The sequence below is a fragment of the Balaenoptera borealis genome (assembly GCF_965194805.1).
Source record: "Balaenoptera borealis genome assembly, chromosome: 12".
NCBI classification, from domain to species: Eukaryota; Metazoa; Chordata; class Mammalia; order Artiodactyla; family Balaenopteridae; genus Balaenoptera; species Balaenoptera borealis.
Window position 1 is genome coordinate 99370770 of NC_138869.1, and position 16845 is coordinate 99387614.

General features: G+C 47.2%; 1 protein-coding gene and 1 long non-coding RNA gene across 7 annotated transcripts in view; one reads left to right on the forward strand and one right to left on the reverse strand.

Annotated features, from left to right (window-relative positions):
• Positions 1 to 845: 845 nt before the first annotated feature.
• LOC309606872 lies at positions 846 to 13836 on the forward strand. The gene is made up of 2 exons (XR_014232092.1): positions 846 to 7095; positions 12249 to 13836. It is a non-coding gene; the product is annotated as an uncharacterized lncRNA (long non-coding RNA).
• The window catches only part of PHACTR1 (phosphatase and actin regulator 1), a 541936-nt gene continuing 532197 nt past the window's right edge, over positions 7107 to 16845 (reverse strand). For 3 of the 6 annotated variants that reach the window (XM_082344498.1, XM_082344499.1, XM_082344497.1), the window contains 3 exons: positions 14413 to 14553; positions 12084 to 12160; positions 7107 to 11233 (listed from right to left, as the gene is read on the reverse strand). In XM_082344498.1, coding sequence (XP_082200624.1) covers positions 11218 to 11233; positions 12084 to 12160; positions 14413 to 14553 — 234 coding nt within the window. In that variant the 3' untranslated portion in view covers positions 7107 to 11217. The remainder of the gene's footprint in view (positions 11234 to 12083; positions 12161 to 14412; positions 14554 to 16845) is intronic. The other 3 variants (XM_082344501.1, XM_082344502.1, XM_082344500.1) reach the window with 1 other exon arrangement.

Sequence of the window (16845 nt, forward strand, 5' to 3'; positions counted from 1 at the left end):
GTGATATCTCATTGTGTTTTTGACTTGCATTACTCTTGAAGATTAGCGGTACTGAGCATCTTTTCATGTGCCTGTTGGCCATCCGTATGTATTATTTAGACAAATGTCTATTCAGGTCTTCTGCTCATTTTTAATCAGGTTGTTTTATTGATATTGAGCTGTATGAGCTGTTTATATATTTTGGATATTAACCCCTTACTGGTCATATCATTTGCAAATATTTTCTCCCATTCCTTCCTTAGGTTGCCTTTTGTTTTGTCAGTAGTTTCCTTTGTTGTGCAAAAGCTTTTAAGTTTAATTAGGTCTCATTTGTTTATTTTTGCTTTTGTTTTCTTTGCCTTAGGAGACAGATCCAAAAGATACTGCTACAATTTATGTTAAAAAGAGTGTTCTGCCTGTGTTTTCTTCTAGGAGTTTTATGGTTTCTGGTTTTACATTTAGGTTTTTAACCCATTTTGAGTTTATTTTTGTATATAGTGTGAGAAAATGTTCTCATTTCATTCTTTTACATGTAGCTGTTCTATTTTCCCAGCAACACTTACTGAAGAGACTGTCTTTTCCCCACTGTACATTCTTACCTCCTTTGTCGTAGATTGACCATAAGTGCTTGGGTTTATTTCTGGATTCTCTGTTCTGTGTTTGTTTTTGTGCCAGTACCATACTGTTTTGCTTACTGTAGCTTTGTAGTATATCTTTTTTGTTGTTGTTGTTAACATCTTTATTGGCATATAATTGCTTTACAATGGTGTGTTAGTTTCTGCTTTATAACAAAGTGAATCAGCTATACATATACATATATCCCCATATCTCTTCCCTCTTGCGTCTCCCTCCCTCCCACCCTCCCTATCCCACCCCTCTAGGTGGTCACAAAGCACTGAGCTTATCTCCCTGTGCTATGCGGCTGCTTCCCACTGGCTATCGATTTTACATTTGGTAATATATATATATGTCCATGCCACTCTCTCACTTTGTCCTTGTAGTATATCTTGAAATCAGGGAGTGTGATACCTCCAGCTCTGTTCTTTCTCAAGATTTCTTTGGTTATTCAGGGTCTTTCATGTTTCCATTCAAATTTTATATTTTTTCTGGTTCTGTGAAAAATGTCCTTGGTATTTTGATAGGATTTGCATTTGATCTGTAGATTGCCTTGGGTATTTTGATTATTTTAACAACATTCTTCCAATCCATGAACATGATATATCTTTCCATCTGTTTGGGTTGTCTTCAGTTTCGTTCATCAGTGTTTTATAGTTCTCCAAGTACAGGTTTTTTACCTCCTTAGGTCAGTTTATTACTAGGTATTTTATTCTTTTAGATGCAATGATAAATGGGATTGTTTTCTTAATTTCTCTTTGATAGTTTGTTGTTAGTGTATAGAAATTCAACAGATTTCTGTATATTAATCTTGTATCCTGCAGCTTTGCCAAATTCATTGATGAGCTGTAGTTATTTTTTGGTGGCATCTTTAGGATTTTCTAAGTAATAGTATCATGTCATCTGTAAACATGACAGTTTTACTACTTCCTTTCCAATCTGGATTCCTTTTATTTTTCTTGTCTGATTGCTGTGGCTAGGACTTCCAATACTATGTTGAATAAAAGTAGTGAGAGTGGGCATCCTTGATCTTAGAGGAAATGCTTTCAGCTTTTCACTGTTGAGTATGATATTAGCTGTGGGTTTGTCATATATGGCCTTTATTAAGTTGAGGTATGTTCCCTCTATACCCACTTTGAGAGTTTTTAATCATGAATGAATGTTGAATTTTATGCATCTATTGAGATGATCATGTGATTTTTATTCAATTTGTTAATGTGTATCGTATTGATTTTCAGATGTTGAGCCATCCTTGCATCCCTGGGATAACTCCCACTTGATCATGATGTATGATCCTTTTAATGCAATATTGAATTCAGTTTGCTAATATTTTGTTGAGGATTTTTTGCATCTATGTTCATCAGTGATACTGGCCTGTAATTTTCTTTTTTGCTTGTGATACCTTTTCTGGCTTTGGTATCAGGGCGATGCTGGCCTAACAGCATGAGTTCAGGAGCATTCCTTCCTCTGCAATTTTTTTGGTATAGTTTAAGAAGGGCAGGTGTTAACTCTTCTCTAAGTGTTTGTGAAGCCATCTGGTCCTGGACTTCTGTTTATTGGGAGTTTTTTATTACTTAATTTCATTTCTGGTAATTGGTCTGTTCATATTTTCTATTTCTTGTTCATTCTTAGGAGAGTGTACATTTCTAGGAATTTGTCCATTGCTTCTAGATTGTTCACTTTATTGGTGTATAGTTGTTCATAGTAATCTCTTATGATCATTTGTATTTCTGTTGTATAGGTTGTAACTTCTCCTTTTTCATTTCTGATTTTATTGATTTGGGCCCTCTTTTTCTTGATGAGTTTGGCTAAAGGTTTATCAATTTTATCTTTTCAAAGAATCGGCTCTTAGGTTCATTGATCTCTTCTATTGTTTTTTAGTCTCTATTTCATTTATTTCTGCTCTGATCTTTGCTTTTTTTCGTTCTACTAACTTTGGGTTTTGTTTGTTCTTTTTCTAGTTCCTTTATGTGTAAGGCTAGGTTGTTTGAGGTTTTTGTTTCCTGAGGTAGACTGGTATCACTATAAACATCCCTTTTATAACTGCTTTTGCGGCGTCCCATAGATTTTTGGATTGCTGTGTTACATTTTAATTTGTCTCTGGGTATTTTTTGATTTTTTCTTCAGTGATCCACTGTTAGTTTAGTGTAAAATATTGTTTTAGACTCCATGTGTTTGTGTTTTTTTGCAGTTATTTTCTTGATTTCTAATCTCATAGCATTGTGGTCAGAAAAGATGTTTGATATGAATTTCATTTTTCTTAAATTTACTGAAACTTGTTTTGTGGCCTAGCATGTCACAATGTAAACTGGTGCAGTACTTTGTATAAGGGTTGCTTACCTGGCTTTCTTTTCATTTCCATTTGTATGGAATATCTCTTCCCATCCCCTCACTTTCAGTCTGTGTGTCTTTAGATCTGAAGTCAGTCTCTTGTAGGCAGCATATATACAGGTATTGTTTTTGTATCCATTTAAACACTCTGTCTTTTGATTGGAGCATTTAATCCATTTACAGTTAAAAGTAATTATTGATAGGTATGTACTTATTGCTGTTCTCTTAATTGTTTTGTGGCTGTTCTTGTAGTTCTTGTTTCTTCTTTTATTCTCTTCCCTTGTGATTTGATGACTATCTTTAGTGTTATGTTTGGATTCCTGTCTCTTTTGTATCTATTATAGATTTTTGGTTTGTGGTTACCATGTGGTTTATATATAGCAATCTATATATATATGTAATTACATTGTTGATCTCTTAATTTCAAATACATTTTAACAACCCTGCATTTTTACTCCCCTTCTCCCACATTTACTGTTTTTTGGCATCATATTTTACAACTTTTTGTATCCCCCTAACTACTTGTCACAGATATAGATGACTTTACTACTTTTGTCTTTTAACCTTCCTACTAGCTTTACATGTGGTTGATTCACTACCTTTACTGTACTGCCTTTACCAATCAGCTTTTACCGTTCATAATTTTCATGTTTCTAGTTGTGGCTTTTTCTTTTTCGCTTAGAGACGTCCCTTAACATTTCTTGTAAAGTTGGTTTGGTGGTGCTGAACTCTTTTTATCTTTTGCTTGTCTGTGTAACTTTTGATCTCTACATCAAATCTGAATGAAAGCCTTGCTGGGTGGAGTGGTCTTCATTCTAGGTTTTTCCCTTTCATCACTTTAAATATATTATGCCACTCCCTTCTGGCATGCAGAGTTTCTGCTGAAAAGTCAGCTGATAGCCGTATGGGAGTTCCCTTGTACATAACTTGTTTCATTTTCCTTCTTTTAATATTCTCTTTATCTTTAATTTTTACCATTTTAATCACCACGTGTCTTGGTATGATCCTCTTTGGTTTGGTCCTGTGATTCTTGAAGGTGGATGTCTATTTCCTTTCCCAAGTTAAGCAAGTTTTTAGCTATTATGTCTTCAGATATGTTCTCTGCCCCTTTCTCTCTCCCTCTCTCCTCCTTCTGGGAGTCCTATAATGCAAATGTTAGTAGGCTTGATGTTGTCCCAGAGGTCTGTTAAATTGTCCTCATTTCTTTTTATTCTTTTTTCTGTTCCACCTCAGTGATTTCCACTCTTGTCTTGTGGGTCACTAATTTGTCCCTCTCTATCATTTAATCTGCTGTTGATTCCTTCTACTGTATTTTTAGTTTCAGTTATTGTATTCATCTGTTTGGTTCTTCTCTGTATTTTCTAACTCTTTGTTCAAAACTCCTAACTTCTGTATTCATCCATTCTTCTCCTGAGTTGTTTGATCATCCTTATGATCATTACCTTGAACCTTTATTGGGTAGATTGTCTCCATTTCACTTAGTTCTTCTGTGGTTTTATCTTGTTCCTTCGCTTGTAACACATTCCTCTGTTGCCTCGTTTTGCCTAATTTGTTGTTTTTATTTTTATGTATCTGGTAGGTTGGTTACATTTTCCGACCCTTCTGGAGAAGTGGCCTTTTGTAGGAGACGTCCTATGCACCCCAGCAGTGCACTCACCTCTGGTCACCAGAGCTGTATGTTGTAGGGGTGCCCCCTATGTGGGCTACCCGGGTTCTTCTGTTGTGGTCAGCTGACTGCTGCTGGCAGTCTAGTAGGTATGGCTGGCCCCTGGTCCAGTTCATTGCCAGGCTGCTGGTTCATAGGGCTGGGTCCTGAGACCCAGAGTGTCCTGGGGCTAGGGCTGGCCCACTGGTGGGCAGAGCTGCGTTCTGGGGGTGGGGGACCAGGGTTCGCAGATCTAGTGTTGACCTGCTGGTGGGCAGGGCCATGCCCCAGGGGGTCCTGGGGCTGATGCTTGCCCACTGGCGTGTGGGCCTGGTCCTGGGGTTAGTGTTGGCAGTCTGGTGGGCAGAGCTGGATCCTGGTGTCTGGCTGCAGGGATTGGGGGTCCTGGAGCTGGTGCTGGCCCACTGGTGGGTGGGTCCCAGGGCTAGTGTTGGCACACTGGTGTATGGGGCCAGGTCTTGGGCCCTCTGGACAGGGCTGTGTCCCTGGGCAGCTGGGGACTCAGGGGGTCTTAAGGCAGCAGCCCTGCTGGTGGGTGGGTCTGTATCCTCACCCTGTTAGTTGCATGGCCTGAGGTGTCCCAGTACTACTCTTGACAGGCTGACTGGCAGAGCAGCTAAGAAGCTGGTGCTGAGAAGCTAGAGAGGATTCCAAAGTGGTGCTTGCCAGCCCCAGTGTTCTCCTGGTAGAACAAGCTCCCAGAAATGGCTGCCACAGTGTCTGTGACCCCAGTGTGAGTTCCAGTTGCCTCCTGCCTTTCTGGAAGGCTCTCCAAGATCAGCAGGTGGGTCTGACTCAGGCTGCTTTCAAATTACTGCTTCTTCCCTGGGTCCTGGAGTGTGAGATTTTGTGTGCATCCTTTAAAATTGGAGTCTATTTCCTGCAGCCCTCTGGCTCTCCTGAAAGTCAGCCCTGCTGGCCTTCAAAGCCAAACATTCTGGGGGCTTGTCTTCCTGGTGCAGGACTCCCAGGGTGGGAAGCCTGATGTAGGGCTTGGACCCCTCACTTCTTGGGGAGAACCTCTGCAGTTGTAAGTATCCTTCTTTTTGTGGGCTGCCCACCCTGGGGTGTGGGTCTTGCCTAAACCTGCCCCTGCCCCTCCTAGCTGTCTTGTTGTGGTTCCTTCTTTATATCTTTAGTTGTAGAAGATCTTTTCTGCTAGATTCCAGTCTCTCTCATCAACAGTGGCTCTGTAAACTGTTGTAATTTTGTTGTGCCCACGAGAGGAGGTGAGCTCAGGGTCTTCCTGCTCCACCATTTGGCCAGGTCCTCAAGAGCTAACATTTACTAAGGCCTAACTCTGTGTCAGACACCGTGCTGAGCACCTTACACATGTTTAATCCTGCCAGGCCTATAAATAGGTGCCATTATTCCCATTTTACAGATGAGGAAGCCGAGGCACAGCGAGATTAAGTAACTTGTCCAAAGTTGCACAGCTAGTAAGGGGTGGAAGAGCCAGAATTTGACTCCAGGGCGTCGATTTGACCCACACTGCTGCTTTGTGACATTTGGACACCTGGGTCAGGAGCTCAGGGTGGGTCTGAGTGGTAGGTGTAGACATGGAGTCATCTGAGGCCAGGACAGCGCTTAGGCCCCGTGGAGCCAGCCAGGAAACGTTCCCAGCATCAAACTCGTCCTTTGCATTAATAATCAGGGGTAAGTACCCACATCTGAGGTGCCCTTGAACTTGGGGCGCTGTAGGGGACAATGGGCTGTTTCTTAAGCATCACTGCTCAAGCCTACAAGCCCCTCCAGGATGCTTTGCCCAGAGGAAGGGGGAGGCGGGACGGCATAATCCGGTTGACAGCAGCTTTTGGACAAGCCCCCACGACGACACGTGCGACAGCGCAGGGCCCAGTGCCAAGCAGCCCTCCAGGAGGCCAGCCCGAGGCGGGGGGGGGTGGCAGGCGTGGCATCCAAGCTCTTCTCCGAGAGCCTTCCCCAGCAGGACTCACCCAAAGCTTACTCTTTCCTGAAGACTAAGTTTAGTGTTTGAAAAATTCAGATAAACCCAAATCTTAGAAAGCTGCTGTCCTAAAGGACACTACAGGACAACCCAGTTCAGTGTCCCCACTTTCCAGAGGAGGACATTGAGGCCAGAGAAATTAAGTGACTTGTGGCCGGAATTGTCCAGTTAGATGTCGTGGCAGGGCCACCACTTCGTCATACGATGATCCAAGGGTGGACACACCAGGTCCTCTACCTACTGAGAATGTGTAGCCATGACCTTCTTTACTTCGTAAAGAGTTTTCTCTTAGGATGATGGCCAGTTTCCTTCCGTCTTGCAGGCCAGAGCCTGTTGGAGCTGTTCTCATTCTAGTCCTTTCACTCCCCTAGGCAGCTGCAGTCAAGTTCTGACTTGTTAAGGTCAGAGAATTCTGGAGTGAGGAGACGGCAGAATGATGGAGAAGCTCTTAGCCTGCAACCTGCAATCCTTTCTGTAAACCGCTTGCTGCCGCTCTCTGCTGTGGCCCCGCCAGCTTGGCGTCCCTCTTCCTGCACAGGTGAGAGCTTGCGCAGACTGTGACGCAGTCACACTGACCCCCAGTAGGGCTTTGCCGCTGCTGCTCAGCAAAGAAAAAAGCAGTGCACCCCGCTTGTTATAAGAAGTGGTCACCCCGATCTTCTGAGGCTGGAGATTCCCAGGCACAGGGAAGGCAGCTCCCTTTGGATTGATCTCCCACGCCCTTGCTGCTCAGAAGTGTGATTCCTGGACCAGGGGCATCAGCATGCCCCGGGAGCTAGTTGGAAATGCAGAATCCCAGGCCCACCTAGACCTCGGAGTCAGCATCTGCACTTTGAAAGGACGCCCAGGTGCTTCCTGGCAGTGGCGCAGGGGAACGGCGCTATGCCAGGTCCTCTTTCCCAGAGCCACCTTCCTAGGTTACCAGACCAAGGGCATGTTATCAACAATCCCACCACCTAAAACGCAGCCAGCAAGCACTGCAGCCCTTCTTGCTTCCCCTAAAACCTTCAAAAAAGACAAGACAGGACCAAAAGGTTGAGCGGAGAAGGTCTTTGTCCTATAAAGCAAATTCTCAGGTTGCTCAAGAAAGGGGGCAGATGTAAGTACTCAAAGAGCAAAGCTGCCGGGGGCTTTCCCCTCGGGGCAGTAATTTATATTCATCATTCCCAGGTTACTAAAGGACAGAAAGTTGGTAAATACATTTAGATATTCTTTAAAAGATGTTTGGAAGAAAAAAACTTTTGTACGCTAGGACTCATCTAGAAAGTTATTTGTGTCCAACAGTCCTTCCTTCCCTGATAGTACCAGATAACATGAGCTAGTTCTGTGTCTCCATAACTCGTGCTGTTTTGCCGATGCGCTGACCTCCACCCTTTCCCCCGACCCCTACCCCAGCCAAACCAAGACTTTTCAGTGGTTCCTGCTGGTGGTCGATAAAACAACACAGGAGTCAAGGAAATGATTTGTTTTTAGGACTTTTTTTTTTTTGGTTTGTTTTTAAAGAAACTGCATACATCATTAGAGACAAACAATAATTTAAATACCATGCAGTTTCTGTATGTACAAAACCTAGGCCATAGAGATCCAGTTTAATTTGTGTTCTGTTCACACTGTCTTCCTCATACAGCCGCTGGCTGTTAAAGCAGAACACAGCAGAGTGCTCTGGTACAAGGACAAACTATGTACAGACACCCGGGAAGCAACTGGAAGAAAGCAACCGGTTTGGGGATCAACAGACAAATGGGAAGAAAAAGTTGTTTAAGGTGACCTTCGCCCACTGGCTGTGCACAGGGAGAGCCTGAAATTCCATTCACCGAAGCACACACCACGATTTTCATTCGGCAAATATAAATACACGTTCGTAAGCAGGAGAAAAATAAGCTCGGAGGTTTTCATCACATCAACCGTCACGTCGTTTGGTTTCTCTAATCTGACATAAAGGCTAAAGTTTTACAGAGCTTTGAGGGCCTTTGGGGAGGAATATATCAGCAATTTCGAAACAGTAAGTAGGCTGATGGCAGTCTCTTCTGTCGTGGATGGGGTGGGGACTTCGGGGCGATGTTTGATTTCGAGAGGGAAACGTTTTGAGAAATCTCACGTTTTTCTTCTGATGCTAACGTAAGTGAAAAAAGGCTCAAACTGCAGCTTTTTCAGAAAAGGGATGTGTTGTAAGCCAGCCAGCCCATCTTTTTTTTCCCCCTTAATATGGAATCGTCATCTTGGAAAGAAACGCATTTTTCAATTGTCATGACAATGTGGCAAAAAGGAAATTTGGATAGATTTCTATAAAGACCTCAAGATTTCAAGGCAGGAAAGACAGCAGAGGGCTCATCCTCTGACCTACGGAAGTTGCTGGGCTGCGTACAGCGGGCTTGGAAGAGCCCAGCTCGCGGGTGGTGACACAGGAGGGGCACCCTTCCACTTGCAGGGAGTTACTTCCGGAAAAGGCTGCCCTGGAGGAGGAGAAGTAGAAACTGCGTTCAGTTTCTTCCACGCACAAAGTGGCTGCAACAATAGGGCACTTCGGGCGGGAACCCGGGACCGCTGGCGAGCTGCGGGGAACCCGATTTAGGCATCATGTTCCCGGGGAATCTGAAAGGCCCGGAACTAAGGCCAGCAGAGAAGCCACTGGCCTCTGCGAGGCGTCGAGGCAGCGGAGTGAGGTCCCTTAGGACTCGCTCCTGGGCCAGGGGAAGGCTGACTGTCGCCCCAGGCCACCACGAGCCACAGGGAGCCCAGACTCAGATCCTGGCCAGGCGGGCACCTCAGCCCGGAAGACGCACCGCCGCGGAAGAGTTACACGGAAGAGCCCCACGTCCCTCGGCGTGCCATCTGCACATTCAAAGGTCAGTAAGCCTTTCGGGAAGACGCTGTTTACAGCCACGCTACAGCCCTGGCCCTATCTATCTTCCCTGAATCAGTCACCCCACCCATGGCGGTAACTATGCAGGTTCAACATTCAGAGAAAAAAGGATGGGGTGACACGTCCTCCTGGGGCTGGGCGCCAGGCGATGCGAGGAAAGCGTGCGCCAGCTTGGCACCAGCCGGCGGGCACTGCCTGGGCACTGCCTCGAACGCTGCCCCGAGCTCCCTGCCAGGTGCACGGTGACGCCGGCCACGGGGGCGGTGGGGACCGTGAGCGCCAGTGGAAAAGGAACTGGCCTCACCCATGGCTGTGGAGCCCAAGAGTAAATTGATCCCACGCGTTTTGGGGTGGGGACCAGTTAACTCTTTTTTTTGGAAGCCCAAGCTTGGCATCTTTCTGAAGCCTGGGCCTGTGAGGCGGGGAGCAAGCCCTCACTGGGAGAGCTGGCGGGAACTACAGGATCACGGCAGGACGCCAGGCAGAGCTGCACGGCTGAGGGCCCTACAGGCTCCCTCAGGAAGGAAACCGGCAGCAGCTCAAGCGGCCTCCTCCAGAGAGCAGTCAGCGTTTGGAGAGGCCCCTCCTCCACTGCCCATCCTACCCTCACCTACCCTGTCACCGCTGCTTTCCTGCGGTCCCGAGTGAGGAGGATGGTCGGAGATACACCTCCAGCCACCCTCACCAGCATCGGGAGGGAGAGGCAGGATACCCCTGGAGGGGCAGGCGTGGAAGGTACAGCACAGGCCGTGTGGCTGGCGTCTGCCCAACGCCGGGGCTTCTGCACAGGCTCTTCAGTAGAGAGCAAGCCTGGTAGGCCCTCGGTGGTTCTGGAGGACCAGTCCACCAGCGGCTGGAAACGCAGCCTTCCAGGAACGGTTTCTGGCCTGCATGCATCGGTCCTCGACTCAGAGGCCATTAACTGCCAAGCCCCCCGGCCACCAGCCCTGGGGCACGCAGAGCAAAGGAAGAGCATCGGCCAAGCCGTGTGTCACGCCAGCCTTTATGCCCTCGGAGGGGTTCTTATGCTCGCACGCACGATACCACCACGCCGCCAATGGCTGCTGGTATGCGTAAGATCACCCGTGACGCTGGGCTTTGCTAATGATGGCTTCCCCCTTCTAAACCAGAGCTTCCTGGAAGGCAGCCCGGCTCAGCCTGAGGGCACAGGAGCTCGTGCCAGCCTTCCAGGCCTGGAGCACACACTGTCGACCACAGGCTCCCCCAGAAAAGGGCTCTCCCTTTACTTCACGGCAGGGGTGATAGCTGAAGGGAGAGGAGGACAGTGGTCCCTCTCAGCAGCCTCCTCCGCAGGGGCCCCCAAACCAGCTGGCACACCTGGAACCAGTGTACTTGGCCAAGTCTAGAAGGCCAGCCGGCTCGCCCGCTTTGCACAGTCATCCCAGGCCAGATCCACCGCCTCGGCTTTCTTTCTTTGGACTCTGCCTCCAAAGTGTCTGTCGCCTAAGGCTCGCCGGAGCCTGAACAAACGTGGTACCTGCCAGCCTGGCCGGAGAGGCCCGGCGCTTCTCCTAGTGCTGGAAAGTCTCCGGTGCCCTCGGCCCTGCCCGGGACAGGGCACAGTCCCTCATCAGCGGTGGCGCCAGCACCTCTGACCACGGAGCCGTAACCATCGCAATCCTGATTGTGTCTCCTTTTCCTTTTCTTCTTCTTCTTTTAAAAAAAGGTAGTTCAGAAGATTTACATCGTAATGGGGAAGTGAATAAATACCAGCACTTATGGTTCTTATAAACTTATGTTTTGAAGACAGCATAGCACTCAAGAGGAATTCGACTGTTAAGGTCGGTGAAACCTAGGAAAACAAATAATTCAATCAAGACCCAGGGGCTGCGAAAGGTGTCGGATTTGACAATCCAAGATCTCCATCCTCAAATTCCTCGTTTCTGACAGCCACAGGGAGGCTTAAATCTCCAACCAAAGGCAAATAAATCTCCACAGAACCCCCTCAAGAACTTTAGGCCCACCGAGTTCACCTTTGGTTTTGGAGAAGTTTAGTCTGGAGCTCCCAGGGGCCCTCAGCCCATGCAAGGACTCAGCAGCAAGGTAGGGACCCCAGCCTTGTGTCTCCGAGTCAGGCACTGTTTCTCCAGATGTTCACCAGAGGAGAGGGTCAGAAGAACTGAGTCAGCGACTCTGTCGCTGACTGGCCCTGTGACCTTGTATAAGCCCCTCCTATCTCTCTGTGCCTCAGTTTCCCCAGGTAGCCTCACACACGACTGTCTGGGAGAATCACATGGAATCATGGGCGTGATCCCGCTTCCGAAGTCCCACGTGGATTCGGTACTTTATCCTAGTTTGGTCTCGGCTGACTGGCTGTAAATTGGCAATTGATCTTTTCTCCTCAGCTTATGTTCTCATAAATACCCACCATGTTGGTGGTCTGGCATTTAGCAGATCTTCAGTTTGAATGAGTTAAAAACTAGGCTTTGAGAAGGTTGCGTTCAGCCTGGGCCTTTCATGCTCCTTCCCTTACTTTCAGAAACCACAGTGGAACCTGTGGATCCCCACATGGATCTTTCTTTTATCTTCTCCCCTCACTGCACCCACCACACCACTTGTCCTCCAGAAGCAGCTAGGATAGTTCAGTTTGGGGGTAAATGTTATAATTTGAGGGGGAAAAAAAAACCCCACTTGATACTAACCTTGTTAAATGTCTACTCAATTCGTGAACTTCCATTTCAGTGCTTTTAAATTCATTGAGCTCCTTCCGAATGGCAGCCTGCAAGGAAGAGAGAAGCCCATGAGAGTGCAGAGGATGGAAAGCAGCTCACCTTCTCTTTTGCTCCTATGTTTTCTTTCTCCGACAGAGCCATACACGTGCATAAAACGGATTCTTCCACTGGGAGAGACAAAATCACCTGAGATATCCTTTAGAACCTACGAAGAGTCCCGTCCCCCTAAATCTAAGTTGCGAGCAATCCGATTTGGGATCCTGCCCAGAGCTGTTCCACCAGGGCAGCGAGAGGGCCCTTCCACCTGGCCCACACTCCTGGGTCCTGAGTGCACATTACAAGGCCAGCCTCTCATCTTTCTCTGGTGAATGTAAGCTCCTCAGCGGCACAGCGATGCCTCAGGATGGATACTTCTAGAGGAGGTATGTGAAATTCCCCAGCCAAATTAAGGGGTGATGGCCAGCTGCCCCCTTTCCCTTTGACTCATGAAGCCTTGGCTCCTTTACAAGTCTGTTGACTCCGAGGTGATATATTTCACCATGGAGGGTATGGAATGTGTTTTGAATAACCTCAAACATGCATGAGATGAACCTGAATGACCTCATCCTTAAAGTCACAGATGTGGCCACCGAGAAGGGGGAAGGGGGGCTGGAGCAAAAGAACGTCTGAGGTTGGAGAAAACCTCACTTCTTCCTCGGGGGCTGAAAATGTAAACATGGGCCCTTTCCCATAGCTCTTTTAAGGTTGATATGTGCTTTGATGGGAAGATATCAGGGCATGGAGAGTCTGAGGATAGAAAAGTCTTATTTTTTTTTTTCTGTTCATCTAAGAAACTTTTATTGTGTGCAGTTGTACTGTGCTAGGTGTATTATGCAAAGAGGAATCAGAAAAGTTGCCACTGTTTGAGAGTTAACAGTCTAACAGAAGACATAAGTGCATAAATAATAACAATTTATAAAATGATAGGCATCTCTAGAAAGGAACAGATAAAACAATTTCTACTTCAAGTTGGTCGTCCAGTTTTGGAGAGCCAGTTGAGAAGCTACCCCTCAGTCAGACTGCTTGGATAAGTAAGATTAAGGGCAAGGCAGAAAGCGATTTAATACTTTTTGGTTTTGTGTATGTGAGAATTTTTATGATTATAAAAGTAATGCATGAGAAAATGGGCAAGGGACTTGAACAGACATTCACAAAAGGCCAGTCAACATGTGCGAAGGGGCTTGAGCTCATTAGAAAACAGGGAAATGCAACTAACCATCCTGAGAAACCACTACACACCCACCCAAAAGGGCTAAGATGATACCACGTGTTCACCGAAATGGGCAACAATGAGAACTCTCATAAGCTGCCGGTGAGTGTGTAAATTCATACAATCACTTTGGGACACTCTTTGGCATTACTACTAAAGCAGCTAACCCTTTCCACACTGCAGGACACAGCGATTCTACTTCCAGGTTCAACCCCCACAGAAACGTGTGCACTCGTGAATGAAAAGACATGGAAGAAGAATGTTCACAGCATTATTCATCACAGCAGCACTGTCCATCAACAGTAAAGCAGGTAGATCCGTTGTGGAAGATTCATAACTGTAAATACTATGGTATTTCTCTTTACAGTCCTTTGTGCATATGTAATATTAAAGGTACACACTCTTGTGCCCTTCCATTAAAAATGTAATAACACAAGCGTTTCTTCCTAAGATAAAAAGTTATTTGTAAACGTTTTAATGGTCACACGACAGTTGACCGTATTCTTGTTACTATGATCATTAACATGCACTGTGTTCAGGACTTTGCATTCTCTGTCCAGCCTGATCCCAGGGCGCTGTGCTCCAGCACAATCGTTGTTTCATGTCATCACCTGCGGCCCAAGTCCAGGCAATCTGCTTCTGCCCAAAGCCCCCGCCTCTGAGGCTGCTGGTCCGCTGGTCCTCAAAGCGTTCTTTTATCTCCTTAGCAAACCATTAGCAACGAGGGCCACCACCTCAGGCCCACTGGCCTAGCCAGTTCCATCTACCAGTGCAATGCTAATACTTAGAACAAAGTGGACATGGAACCACACTTGCTGCTGGTATGGCTGTCCTCCAGTTTATCTGTTCCTTTCTGGAAATTTCAACCTTACCTTCTCACTCTTACTCTCACAATTCTGCCTCAAAAATGTGACTGAAGACAGGAGATTAAGAACCCTGACAATGTACTTCCATAATCTTCCTATACTCCGCGCAGTCTCCTGGCAGCAAGCTGGAGACCCAACACCCGGCTGGCCGTGAGGCCCCGGCCCCACTCCCCGTCCCTCTTACTTTGTCGGCAGCGGTGAGGCGGGTCCAGGGCTTGTCGGCCCTGCGGTCATAGTCCTGAGCGTCGGCCACCTCCACGTAATCGCTGAAGCGGATGAGGATCTTCCGTTCCCTAAGCTCCTCCACTGTGGGCCTCTGGCTGAGCTGCGGGAGGAAGAGAGGGAGGCAGTCAGCCTGTGACGTTCAGATCGCTTGGTCCATCCGTGAATTTACAGGTGGGAAGACGAGGTCCAGAGAGGCAGCTGATGCTTCACACACATGTGAGGGGCAGGGGGACACAGGGCTCCTGATTCCTGGACTTCTCCAGGCCTCTGTGAAGGAGTTTACTAACTCGTGAGCTGCCTCCGGGCCTATTCAGCCAGCCAGCCAGGCTGTGTCTCACTAACGCTGCAGTGTCTCGGTCTGCACATGCGGTGTGTCTTTGTGCATGGGTGTGGACCTTCCCATGTCTGTCCTACCTCTCCCCTCAGGTGACAGAAACCTTACACAACAGTTTTATATTATTCTCGATTTGTGAATCCACATCTGTGTGTCACATTTAGTGCTCTCTGCAAGATGGGTTTGTAATACTTTCTGTGTGTGTGTCTTAGACACAAAGTGTATGTGCAAACGGTATGCAAACTCCGGGGTGTGCAGGAAGGAGAATATGTTGATTTATGAGGTCATGGAGACCCTACCCCTCAACAGCTCAAATGAAAGGCGAGTCCACAAAGGCAGAGCTAGCCCGCGTTGATGCCAAGGAAGACTCGGACGGGCCCTTTGGATAGGTCTGTGGTGAAGGAATGAAACAAGTGAATTATTCAACCATCTCCCAGTGTTACCCGCTAGCATCCTTCCTTTGTACTTTAACAACATAAGGCTGACATTTCTATTATCTCTTCCTGTCACCAGGTCTATTTCTTCTGGAGCAACACAGTTGCTGTCTCTTTTGGATGCTGTCAATTCCTGTTCAACCGATGTTAGTTAAAAGCAATTTTTCTCTAAGCCCTAGACTGTATTTAATGCTATTAATAGAAGATGCAGTCAAATAGAATCTTACCACAAAGGCCTATAAAACAAACACACGCGAGTGAATCCAAACCACTCCGGCTGTTTTGACTGTATATCATGCAGCTGCCATACACCTTTGGCTGGTGCCAGAATGTCCCAGCTTGCTACCAACTGGCCTACAATGGAAGAGCATCGTTAGATGACTGCCTGGCTGGTCTGAGCAGAACGGTGACAGCTGCTGCGAGGCTCCGGACAGGACCAAAGCAGCCTGCCGGCCCCCCTCGGCCAAGGGAGGAAAAACGGGGGGCTCAGAGGCCTACTGGGCTGTGGCTCTGGTCACCTGTCTAGACGCTGTGTAGCTCCCCCCGCTCAGAGTGGCTGCAGTCTGTCCCGAGGTGGCCCTGGTATTCCCAGGAGAGGGCATTTGGCATCAGCTGTAGCCTGTCCCAGGAAACCAGAGGTTTCCCACGCTCTCTGGTTAGGGGTGCTGTAAACAAAACTGGTGGCCTATCCTGACTCCGAGATGTGAGTGCAGGGCGCTCTGTATTGTCAGTCATTAGAGTACACAGGCCTTTACCGTAATACCACAGGGCATGAAGACTTCTACTGCAAGCCCCAGTTTGTGTTTCTAAGGACTTACTAGCTCGCCCTGGGGTGTTAGACAAACCGTACTATTTACGAAGTGTGCCATGACAGGAGAAAGGCTGTTAAAATCGGAATTTCTAATTTAAATTTCTCACAGTCATGATCTAGACTTTATTAATAGCCTGTCTGTCTATGGTAGAGTCTGGAGTGAACAGAAACCTAGAGGTTGGCTCTGAATGTGAGGGACTACTTTTCATGCCTGAATCCGGTGGGGATTAGACACGACCTCTCCAGATCAATAAGAAACCGGGCCCAGGTGCCACCAGGGAGTGAGTGAGGAGCACACCGAGTTCTCCTGCTGGGAGAGCCTCTAACAACTTCCCAGACTCTGCTGTGAGCCTGGGCTCACGGCCCTGGGCACACGGGGCTCAGGAGAGGTGCCTTTGGCTCACGGATGGCTCTAGCCCTTGGGGTGCGTGAACCCAACTTAACTTGCCTGGACACTAAGGAAATAATCTTTGCAGCCAAAGTTGGTTTTCTGGGGATGATGGGCTGGAAGAAGGGGTGGGGTGCAGAGGTTGGTAGCGTTATGTTTCCATCTATGGCAGCAATAATATCGTTCGCAACCAAATTACTCAACAAAAGGGTACGTTGAGACCCAAATTCCACTATTAATACAACCTGACCTAGGTACATTTCTTCCCTTCCTTCCCTCCTTTCCTTCCTCCCTTCCAGCCATCCTCCCTCCAATACTTCTTCCCATTTATCCGTCCATCCAGCTAGCTAGCGAGTTTTTGGAAGTGGGAAGCAGGCATTTATTCCAAGATAAAGCATGTAAATTTTAGGTTAGTCTCAATTTGG